This window comes from Lates calcarifer, linkage group LG7_1 (assembly GCF_001640805.2).
Source record: "Lates calcarifer isolate ASB-BC8 linkage group LG7_1, TLL_Latcal_v3, whole genome shotgun sequence".
Lineage (NCBI taxonomy): Eukaryota > Metazoa > Chordata > Actinopteri > Centropomidae > Lates > Lates calcarifer.
This window is the reverse complement of record NC_066839.1, coordinates 9,414,035-9,426,811: the sequence shown is the minus strand read 5'-3', so window position 1 is coordinate 9,426,811 and position 12,777 is coordinate 9,414,035. Positions and strand designations below refer to the sequence as shown.

Below are 12,777 nucleotides of genomic sequence, written 5' to 3'. Positions count from 1 at the left end.
TTTCTTCTTGTTATGTCTTGACATTATCTTCTTGTCTTAGGTATTTGAATGCTGGCACTCAGTCGGTCAGCGAGTCCTCCACTTTGCCTCAACAACTATTTGATGGTTTGCCCTGATATTTTGATCAGAAATTTATGGTGGCCAGAAAATGAACTATACTGACTTTGATGGTTGGCAGACTTTTTCTTTTTCATGCTACAGTCACATTGACCTCCCTCAGATGGATTTCCATGAAATATGTCTTGTTTATTTTTTCCTAAACTAACTGGCATTCCCATCCCACTCCACACACTAAACTAAAGATTATACCTGCTAAACGTTAGCATGTTAACATTTTAACTGTTAGCATTTAGCTCAAAGCACCACTGTACTGGCCATAGACTCTGTCTTAAGTTGACACAGTTTTACTGCTCATTTCTGTATTTTGGCTCTAATCCGTTATGTAAGGCATTTCATGACAGTGTTTTGGAGCAGTGCAATACAAATAAACTATAAAATGCTAAATAAAATGATTTTTTCATTCTAGCTGTTAAACTCAACACACATAATAAAACAATACACCCACAGCAAAACCAAACCGGCACTGAATCACATCTTTCAAGAGTCCAGCGAAATTACAAAACAGCCAAGACCTTAAGGCTTTGTCTTGGCATGTCTACATCAGTCCATTTAATTTTGTTTAGAAAAAGCTCTCAACAAACTTTAAGAGGAATATAAATCATCTCCTCTGCCTGGCATTTGCTGGGGGAATTGAGATTGACGGTAACCGTTAGTTTAATGCTGGCCAGAAACATGGGTGACACTGTAGTTTGTCTTTGGTGTCTTCTGGGGAGACATGCTTGGACAAATATTATCCTCCTGACAACGACCTGATCTTTATTACGAAGTGGCCAATTTATTCCACCGACAAAGACAGATGAGGAGAAAACATACACAGGGCTCTCGTTCCCCTCTCTCCCTCCATCTCACTCTTATGTCCCTCTCTCTTCTTTACTACCTCGCAAGGCAATCGCTGTAGTCCACGAGGAGTGAGATTTGTTACTATGGCAACCACACCACTGCAGAGTTGTAGGTAAAAATGTTGCTTGCAGGTTATGTTGGGTTTAGTTTTACCAGTTTCTTGCTACAGAGATGTACAGAGCTGAAATTCTCCTTATTATCTGTGCGTGTGCTTTGATGTGTGTTCATGAGAAGCTACTTGCACATATGTCAGTGTGTGTGTGTCCATGTGTGTGTGTGTGTGTATAAGCCTTAAGGCACACCCATGCTGTGTATCATCATCTCAGAAACATCACATCAGCACTCCCAGCTCCACTAACACAATTCTGCACCCCAGGGTGCTTTAAAACCCTCACACGGCTAAATTCTCCCTCACACATCCTATTGTGCCGCTCCCATTTCCACATGCATATTCACTCTTAAATCATATATTCACCAGCAAAATCATCCTCACACTCATCTTTACCAATGAGCTGCTCTCTGTTTAGCTGTCCTAAACACAATTTCCAATCAATAGAGAATATCAGGATTAATGTTAATGGTGAGAACCGTAATGTGCTGATGTTGTATTTCCATCAGGTCCTTGTTGTTGGTGCGCCGGTCTTTAACGGCGGTGCCTTTATAGGCCAGATGACGGCTGTTACTTCTCCTATTGCCTCGGCTGCAGGTGCAATGGAAGATTGATTTCTCCATTTAATGTCCCCCTCTTTGTTTGTGAATCCCTTTTGCTGTAATAAGGTGGTGTGAGGTAAGTTATATCATTTCACACCAACAAACTGTATGATTTTAACTAAATTGTTTGTTTTTTGGACTCAAATTCTCCTTTGAATAAGGTTAAGATTGGAAAAATCCTCTTATTCCACTCTGTCTGTGTCAGCTCAACCCAGCATCTTTATTGAAGGTATGTGAGCATTCAAAATGTGCATGGTTTTATAAATATTTCAACCAAATTCACCCTGACGTGTTTGGTATCTTTGAAAACTTTGGGGCCTCCACTTGAATTTAAAATATACACCCTACCTACATCTACTATTAATTGTTTTCTTTTGCACAAGCTGTATAAACACAAGAATGACATGTTATCAGTTTATAAAAGTTATAATGGGGAAAATAGTTGCCTATTTACACATCAGCAGTATTATTTAGAAATATAGCATTTATCTGGTGCTGTCCCACACTGACTCTACTTTTAGCTCGGTTTTGTTTTCCACCGACCTCTAAGAAAAATATTGAGCTCTTTAGCCACTTGAGGCCCCATGTTTACCAGCAATCCGCTAACTTTGTCTGCTGGACAGATGCAGTATTTTTTATTTATTTATTTATTTTTAAATCACCACCAGTTACTTTCTGTGGCCCCAAACAACGTGAGAGTGAAACAAAAGAGTAAAGTTTCAGGCCATAAAACAAAAATAATAAACTGAAACACACCATGAAGCTCTGTGCTGATAAACACAGCTTTAAGCCATGTCCAGACTGAATGCAAAACCTGTTTTAGAGGCAGGGTGACTGCATACACATATACTATTAGTGTGGACATTGCTAACTAGCTACACTGACTGCAAAAACACTCCAGTGGTCAAATTTGTATGAATAATGCAAGAGGTTGGTTTGTGGTTGCGGGGGTTTTAGCAGTGAGCCCTTAGACTATTTGCACTATTTTGCAAATGCTCACAACTGGCAAGAAAACAGTTTCTGTGAGACTAAACAAGGTCCTTATTTTTCATCATTCAAATCATTATATTTCTTATTTTAAACCTGATGGTATTTACACAGATTCAACAGAAAAATCCTTCCTGAAAATTCCTGTCCACATCATCTCTCTCCAACACTTTTAACTGTCTCATGGCATAACACCTATAGACTGCTGACAATCAACTGTTTATACCTTTATTGATGTGTTGTTATCATCGATGAGTGTGTCGGTCAGCTCTAGGTGTCCCTCTTCAGCCACCTTCTGAAGTACCATACAGAAAGTCCCCACCAGTCTGCAGGAAGACATTAACAGAGAGGCACATGCTATTAACAGAAATCAATGAAATCAATACATGGCATTATGTGTTTTTGTCCATTGTTCCTCCTCTGTTTCCCATCTGTTAAGCTCTGAGTAAATATAAAGTCTTTTTAGTCAGTGTCACATCTCTAGTGTACAAACATTTCAGTTACACTAATAAATACTGACAAATTGTACTTTTTTATTTGCTAAAAGCATCTGTTCTGCATCTCTCTGTCTCACAGTGAGCAGGTGAGCATATGGCAGTAACAGAGTCATGAACAGACTGTGGGAGGGTGCTGATGGATATGTGCTGTGACAGACACTGAGAGAGTGCTCACTGCAGTATGTCACACCTCACAGCAATTTAAGGTGGTTTAATGGTATACACTGTGGTGTTCTTCAGTATATCTGTATTGTATCTGTGCTAATTTTTGCTGCTTCTCATGCAGTAAAGGCAATGACTGTCACTTTCTGCAAATAAGTGATTTCATTGCTTGCATATGCAGTGAAAAATGTTGAATGGCTAACAAACTGGTAGTGTATTTTTATATATATGTAACATGTATGTAATGTTATAATATGTAGTCTAGTTATCTTCTAATATATAGACTGGGACTCTATTTTGTTGCTAGTTTAAAATGAACAATATTCAGGAACAGCAGGTAAACACAGAAATATCCTCTGTTGGTTGGAAACGCCAAATAAATTTTGATTCTTTCTTGCTTGGTATGGATTTCCACTTCAAAAAGCAAAATCCATTAGAGTAAAGATCAATATTAATGCTAGTATGCTAATACTGCTGATCCCACTGAGAATCAACTCTACATTTTTTAGCTTTTTTATGCAGCATTTAGCGGCTTTCAGCTAATTGGTCTGGTTTGAATTCTCCAGTAAATCCTGCTTGGCATCAAATAATACAGAAAACCAAATAAACATAAATGCCTTGAGTCTGCCAAAGCCCATCATTCAAAAACTAATTTTAGTGGATATGGTGTAATATTGTGAATGTACAGTATTTTTAACTGTCAAGCAACCGACTCCGCAACTGTACAGCTGTTTTAAGTTTTCAGATGATGTGAACTAAGCCAGCCATAAACAGTAGGAATCTTTCCAACCTCTATACTCCCGAAACTGGACAAAAGAAGAGAACATCTTAATTGAAAATGCATGAAGGAAGGATATTAAATCCAGTCCATCTCTTTAATAGTTCCTCAAAGAACACTTCAGGAGACACAACAGAAAAGGACATATTGACTTGTTGTTACATACAGTATATCAGATAAGATCATTAAACATAGGGTTAATTTCTATGCTGCCCAGGGTAGACAGATAGAACATAACAGTGGGAAGAAACCCAGTACAGTCCCCATTCAGCTAGCCAATTAGAGCTGGTGAATAATTTAATGAGTTTCCCCCAAACAGCGTGTTGTTCTCAGAGCAATCAGTCACACACCAAAAACATGCAAGCCAGCCCACCCTGGGCTGCAGCCATGAGTAAGTTCTACAAATATAGCTGTGTCTTAAATTTCAGTGCACACATGAATACAGTGTATGATGATACATATGGAGCAACAAGAGAGTGATTAGGAAGAGCAGCCACACCATCATCAGGCTGGATATGAGTCCACAGGGAGAAATAATATCATAAAACTAGGGCATACAGTCAATAGCTTTAGCGCATGGCATGTGCACGTGCACACACAGACACACACGCAGAGGAAATCTGCAGGGATCGCAGCTAATGATGTGAGCATCCCAGCAGGACTATAGAAATTGACAATCAGACAAGAGTGAATGAGTATTATACACACAAACACACACACCTGCACCTCAGTATGAAAAGCCAACAAAAACCATCTTATTAAATTCATAGTCAAAGAATAACAACAAAGGGTGTGCACGGCACCTCATCAGTGAGCAAATAGAGTGTGCTATCACCCGCTTTTATTCTTTCTCTCTCCCCAGATTAATCTATCCTCCTCTTTCTTTATCTCCATCTCTGTCTTTTAAACTTTTTCTGTTCTCTAGAGTCAGTGGTGATGAATTCAACTAACAGTAGAAAGTGAGGCTACATTTGTCAGCAGAGCCTCAGAACTTAATAATGAGGTGAATTTAGACTTCCAGAACTCGACTTCTCTTTGAATTCAGTGGCAGATGCTTTCTCTCTGAAGGTGTCTATCTGCTAGGTTCCCCGCTGAATAACTCCATGCTCAACTTTACAGGCTTGACGTGGCTGAAGAAGGAAGTCCGCACGGTTAATAATGGTTTTGTGGAGAAAAACTTTCTTTGAAGATTAATAGAGACTTTTGCCCGAAAAATACGAACCCCCTACTCCTGCAGTATAATACACTCCTTCCTTCACCAGACAGTGGTGATCAATGAAACCAGGGCTCCTTAGAAAAGCAAATGGTCTGTCATTTGCTTTCAGCCATTGTAATGTGCGTACAAGTGCTGAATAATTGAACCAAGCGGGGCCTATCATGTTCTGGCTCACTTTTTAGCACTTCAAAAGGTGGCATTCATTATTGATTGTATTTCTGCAAACAATTTACTTTCATCTGCTCCATAATTCAGAGCTCCCTTCCCTTTCAATTTGTATTATTTCTCTTTGTGAGAGAAACCTCAAGTTTCTTTCGTGACCACAACAAAATTGCTACGGTGAGAAAGGTAAGTGCAACTTTGAAATGTAAAAGTGGAACAGAGTTGTTCTCAGGGATGCTCTAATCCACCACAGCTGCTGGTAACTCAGCTGGAGGACAGTGTGAAATGGAAATGTTGCAGTCGACAGGTGTGTGTGTGTGAGTGTGATTTGTCCTTTGTTGAGCAGGGCAAAAACCTCTACCATGCAGTGCCCCCATCGGTGAACACACACTGATATGAACATAAAGAGATTCAGTAAACATGTCTCTGAAGGACAAGTACCTATTGATTCACATAGACACAATCAATACTCCAGTTTTTCTCCTCTTCACACACACACACACACACACCACACACACACACACATACAGACAGGCATAATAGATTTTTTAACAAACATAGAGAAAGCTATTAAGCCTTATTTTTCGCTGTCAGTGTCCATCAGCATGTCATGTCAATCTAGGTGTGTGGTTTAGTTGCTCTTGTACTGCCTACAGGCAGAGTGTTGTTCCAGCTTCATAACAGCTGTGTCATAGCACAGAATAAACATAAAAAAATCTATGTAAATACAGTATGACCCAGATTTGATTCATTAAAATGTCAGTTTGTAGAGGGGGAGAAAGAAAGGGGGAATAATGTGGTTGTTATTGAATGACACAGAGCAGAAAAATGAAACTTCAGTGTATCTGTGCATCAGTGTACATTACATATATTAGCGTCTGGTGTTTTAAAAATGCTATTAGGACTTAGAGACGTAAATAAAATCCTCTATCAGTTTATGTGATATTGATATTTCTATATTCTATTCTTATTGAGAAATTGTTTATAAATAAAATAACCAAACAGAACTTTCTGTTTTTGACTCATGTAGTAAATTAGATAAATCTGTGAGGATATACAACTTTATATCATCTACAGTAGACGATATGTAGATGCAATATTGATGTAATGTTCAAGTTGTTGAGGTTGAAGCAGTGAAATGAAAAATCATTGCAGTTCATCATGAGGGGAACATGAATGCCTGCACCAAATTTCATGTCAACCCATCCAACAGCTGTCGAAATATCTCACTCAAACCCACAAATGTTAACCTGCTCGTGATGCTACATAGATGAAAAGTCAGATAACCAACAAAATCAGCATGATTCATTCTCTGGGGACCATGAATATCTATACCAAATTGAATGGGTGGACCCAAATCGTGGACCAACAAACAGAAAAATGTTACCTTCTCTATAGATCTAGACTGCTAGTGTGACAAAAAAACATAACGCTGCGTGTCAGTGAAATACACCATCTACATAATCACAACAATGTGTTTGTGCTTCTGGTGAAAAACAAATAAGGTACAGATCCACGGTGCTCAGTGCTTCAGGAATGAGAAAACCAAAATGAAAACCGAGATGAAATTACAGGTTTATGTTTGTAAGCTTGAACTTTGAGACTAGGCTGTAAATTGTTGAGTCTCAAAGTGTACAACATGGAGGAGTTATATACTCTTTTTGGTACCAGAAAAGCTGTGTTGCTGGGCTACAAATCTCCGTCCTGTGACTAAATGAAAACCAGAAGGCTAATGTAAAGATAAACAGAAAATCAAGAAAGGGGTGAAAAAAATAGCAGGGGGATGATTTGATTTAGTGCTGAAAGAGAAAGACAATGGAAAATTAATTTGAACAAAGAGCAGGCATGTGAATTGTAAACAGTCTCATCTCATTTCCAAGGACACTGGTTGCCATAAAGAGAGAACAAAATTTTAAAAAAAAATCCAACATGCTGAAAGTGGATATTCACTCTCAGAACAACAGAAAAAGTAGTTTCATAAGTTTTTCAAAGGAGATGAGTTGTACACAACCAGAACTGTAAAACACACATTGTTGATTCTAATTGATTAGTATTATGTGTTGGTGCTTCTGCCTGCAGAGCAGCAACAGAACATTTTTATTATTCACGGCTGCTGTTCAGATTTTAATTCATTCTCATCTTACTTAATAACATTATCAATGTGCATAAATGTCACAAACAATAAGCAAATTGCGACACCAACACCCCATCTTCATCCATATCATGCTACTACAAATTACACCAAATGTGAATGCAGCTTTATCATAATTTGCGACTACACAAACACCTAGTTCAAGAAATAACAGCTATTAGTCAAAGCATTAGTCTTGCCACAATAGGCCGTTTCTTTGGGGCCATAATGATAAAAGAAAAAAACAGCATAAAGGAATCACAAAATTACTGACTAAAATTGCTGATGAGGTGCTATGATGTCTCAGTCTGATGAAATTATTGCAGTCAGTCTTGTATAAGATTAAATAAAACTTTTATTCTGCAACAGCAAGTAATCTAAGCTTTGCATTTGGAGGCTGCTTTCATCCATTCTTTGATGATGTTACAATAGCAATATAAATCTAAAATATAATGCATTTCAATTTAAAAAGAATCATATGAAACAGGGAACTTCCAAGTTTTTCACAGCAAAGAGTTGAAGTGAGGACACCCACCATGTTTTAATTGAGTGAAAATATATTAAATCTTTCCCATTTTAGACAATTTTAGTCACTGTATGAGCTCTGTGTACCAGCATAATTGGCCTTTGCTTTCACTTCATTGTACCCAGACTACTGAAGTGTTCTTTAACTGTCTTAACCAAAAAGCTTTCAACAGAACTAAACTCAGCACCACGCAGGATCTAAATTCAAATTTAGAGATACATTTCCCCTTTTTTAGCCTCCCTACACTGAATGTAGGCTGTACTTCTTCCCTATACCACTGAATTTCATGACCTGGCACTCAGCTATATTGTAGAGCTTTCATCTCTATATATGCCACACATATACCTCCAGAGTGCATTCAGACTGACAAAACAGCCCTCCATTAAAACAATACAATGAGCTGCATAGATGTTGAAATACACCGATCAGCCACAATATTAAAACCAGTTATAAAAACCTCTGGACCCCTAACAAATCTGACCAGTGAAAACATGTATAGCCACATTTTAGCGTTCCACCACTGGCTGTTGAAGTGGTATCCAGCAAACAATGTGCACTTAACAGACAACTGAAAGACCTTCGGGGAAAGACCTGGTCTGATTAGGAGAGATGGCATTCATCCCACTTTAGATGAGATGGTGCAGTTCTCCTACACACTCAACCAAACCTCACAGAGACTATGTCTGCACCCTGACCATCTAAATTAACCAAAAATCAGCAAAAGAAGAGTCATTTATAAACACATAATATAAATAATAACTCGTATGATGGAACGAAAAAACGGGACTATCAAATGTGGACTATTAAGTGCAACACACACTGGTAATGTCTTGGAACACGTCACTGCATGTTAACACATTAGCTCTTTATAAAAGCAGTAATTTTATCAAGTGTCACTCCCCAGATCAGCCAAATCCACCATGGAAGTGTTTCTATCAGGAACGACATATGACGGAAAAACCCCTGAAAAATGTTTTATTTTTATCAGTGTTGTACAAATGAAAGCTGTTGCACTTTCTTTCGCACAGTTTTGTATCATGCTCACTTCTTCCATCAGCTGATCAAAGACACTGAAACACTCTTTTGAAATGAATTCAAGTCAATGATACAAACTGTCAGTAGTTTTCCTTTATGCTTTGAAAGTGCTGAAAATGTTATCGTACAGGTGATCAACAGAAATGAAGGTTCTGCTTTCTGTCTGTCAGTCAGAAGCTGCTTGATAAACCTGACCAACAGGTCCGGGAAATGCGGGAATTAAACCACCCACTCTTCCTCAGAATTGATCTCTTGTAAACATTCTAGAGAGGTGGTTTAACAACCTCTGAATTTGAATCTCACAGTTTTCACCTCACAGCAGCTGATCAGAGTTGATTTAACTGTGAAATCTGCTGTAAGTTAAAAGGTCAGTTCAGGCATACAACAAAAAAATGTTGTGCTGAGAGATTTTAAATGGCACATCTGGGTGATTGAAAGATATTCACCAATTTTGGTCTGTAATTTTCTCTGTTTGAGTTATGGTTGTTCCATGGTTTTTGTTATCACCAGGAAATCTCCTACCCTCAACGTCACCTACACACTTGTGTTTGTGTGAAGATGTTTATTCGGAAACATGATACTGTAATCCCAAAAAAAAAAAAAAAAAAAAAAAAACTTCCTGCAGCTCAATGTGAAACTACATTTTTTTTTGTGAGTGTCAGTAGATTATCAGACAGAGGAAAGTGAGAACTGGCTGTGGAACTGAAGTCCTGGAGGTGTTTCTGGAATTAGTTTAGTAAGAAGCAGAGTTAAGTGGACTTTGGTGGTGGTTGTAGTTTTTACAGATGCAGATGTTTGTGGTGTTTGTGATCCTCCTGCATGGTAAGATAACCTTCTTCTCTCTGATCTGACTGATAAAACTCTGCATTACTTCTTTAGTCTCCATTGCTTTAACTGTCATTTTATTACTCATGTCACTGAATCATGATAGTGTTTTCTAGAAATGAATTATTTTTAACCAAATAAAACATATTAAAAGCAGCATGTGTTTGTTTATTAAATCTTGATATTTCAGATGTAGGTGGACTGCTGAGCCCTGACCTGAGGGGTTGTTTGTCCTGTGTTTTGCACAGTTGTTGTTCCATTTATTGTTCTTTTCCTGGATTGTTGTGTACCTGTTTATGGTTTTGATAAAGGCCCAGTTTGAGTAACAGCATGGTTAAATGCTTCCCTGATGTATTTTTGCTCCTTCTCCTCTCCTTGTGGGGATGTCTGTCTCATCCAGTCCTGTAACAGTCATTTTTATACGATGTTGAACCAGAAAACAGATGAAATCTAAACTGTGAGAGTAACTCGGGATAGTGGTGTTAAACTGTGGCTATGTGGATTCAAAGCAGCCTGCTCAGCTGATTCCTGGGTGACCTGAGTATGAAAGAGTAATGAAACATTAAACATAAGGCTGCTGAGATGGACCCTCTCTGTCTGTGTGTCCTCACAGTGTCCCAGCATACCTCAGCTATGGAGTTGTTTGAGGGGGAAGGGTTTGTCCTGCTGCCCTGTGAGTATAACACCTTCGACCTGGATGACCCCATAGTGGTGTGGAGCCGCAACGATCTTAGTCCTTCAACCGTTCACCAGCGTCAACCAAATGGTGATGAACTTAAAGACCAAAACCAGCTTTACAGCGGCCGAACATCAATGATGCCTGATGCTTTGGAAGAGGGAGACCTCAGCCTCAATCTGACAAAGCTCCAGGTCTCTGATAGCGGAAACTACACCTGCACCATCAGATCAGTTGGAGGACGACGTAGCATGATGACCGTACAGCTGCAGGTCAAAGGTCAGCAACAAACTACAACACTTAATGTAATAAAGGTCAGAGGTCAGTACTGTAGATACAGGTCAGAGGTTATGTTGTTCTTTTTGTTTCTGTTGTCCACAGAACGATTTCCATTCTGGGGCAAAATTCTCTTGGTTGTCCTTGTTCTCCTGGCTGCTGCTCTTATTGTTGCTGGAGGTCTTTTATCATATTTTCGACACTATTTCATGTCAGGTATGTCACTACTACTGAGAGTAAGGAGCAATCAGGAATGAACTGAGAATTCAATCAATGACTAATATGTAGATCCTGATTAGTCCCAGTGAAAGACCATACAAGAGTAAATGATCAGTTACTTAAGTGCTAGAGTTGAAGGCAACTGGACTTCTTTTAAGTGTCTTGAAGACATTTCACCTCTCAATTGAAGGGCTTCCTGATTTTTAGAGGCTGGTTGGGGGATTCTTCATAGTATTCTTAGAGTATTTAACCTCTTGGAGGTGGTCCTGAGAGTCACTGACGCACCCTGTTGTAATGTGAGTCATTAGGATCACATGGCTTAAGGTGTGAATGGGGTTAAATTACCTGGGTAAGGATCTCAACACTAGGTAGGTATGTAGGTAAGAATTTTATTGATCCTTTGGGGAAGGTCCCCTCAGGAAAGTACCTGCACTACTGCATTGTAGGTGGCTGATAGCTGATGTCGTAGGCCACCACCTCTGTTTAAAGATGGTTGTTCCAGATGGACATAGATGGCCTCTACTCCTCTCTCAAATCATCTGTCTTCACTAGCCAAAATGTGGACATTTTTATCCTTGAAAGAGTGTCCCTTCTCCTTTACATGCAGATGAACAGCTGTGTTTTGTCCTAATGAGCTGGTTCTCCTATGTTGTGCCATGCACGTGTGGAGTGGTTGTTTAGCCTTTAGCACTGAGGAACCCTCTCAGATGAGAGGTGAAACATCTTTAAGAAACCTATAAGAAGTGCAGTTTCCTTCAACACTTGCGCCTAAGACTAACATGACTTGGATGACTGAGAACCTACACTGATACGGTTTCACAGTGCGGTCCTGTTACCATCAGTGCTGCTGTAGCTGTCTGTACAGCTGATGTTGTGGTTTGTTGTCCTCTCAGACTACAAGAAGAGTGTGGATTCAGAGGTGGAGTCTGTCCTGCTGCCCTGCAAAACCACAACTCACCTACCTAAAGATGTCAGAGTGGAGTGGACAGACAGTGAGGACTGGAAGGTCCATGTGTACGAGAATGGCTCTGACCAGCCCAATGAACAGAACAAGTTTTACAGAGGCCGAACAAACATGAAGAAAAACCCACTGAAAACTGGAGACCTCAGTCTGACCCTGAAACACCCCACAGAGACAGGAACCTACATCTGCACCGTCTACACAAGGGAGGAAAAAATCCTGATTAAGAAAAAGGTGGAGCTCATGGTCAAAGGTCAGTGCTGTCAATACAGGTCAGAGGTCAGTGATGTAGAATAAAGGTTTGATTTTGTTGATTTTGATTAGACTGAACTAATCAAATGTGTTTCCACTACAAATACTTCATACAGACAAAGAAAATGTGCTTAATGATGCTGCTGCTCTCTGTACAGCTGATGTTGTGGGTTGTTATCTTCACAGTTCAAGTGGTGGAGGTGGATGCATGGAAGGATTCCGTCGAGTTGCCCTGCAAAACCGCAGTTAAGCTGCCTGAAGACATTACAGTGCTGTGGACAGACAGTGACACCTGGAAGGTCCATGTGTATCAGAACGGCTCTGACCAGCCTGAAAAACAGAATGCATTTTACAGAGGCCGAACAGAAATGAAAAAAGACCCACTGACTGGAGACCTCAGTCT

General features: G+C 39.4%; 1 protein-coding gene across 1 annotated transcript in view; it reads right to left on the bottom strand.

Moving 5' to 3' along the window:
- Positions 1-12,777, bottom strand: part of otofa (otoferlin a) — a 74,537-nt gene that overhangs the window by 39,001 nt on the left and 22,759 nt on the right. The window contains 1 exon segment of the mRNA XM_018676022.2: positions 2,885-2,984. Coding sequence (XP_018531538.1) covers positions 2,885-2,984 — 100 coding nt within the window.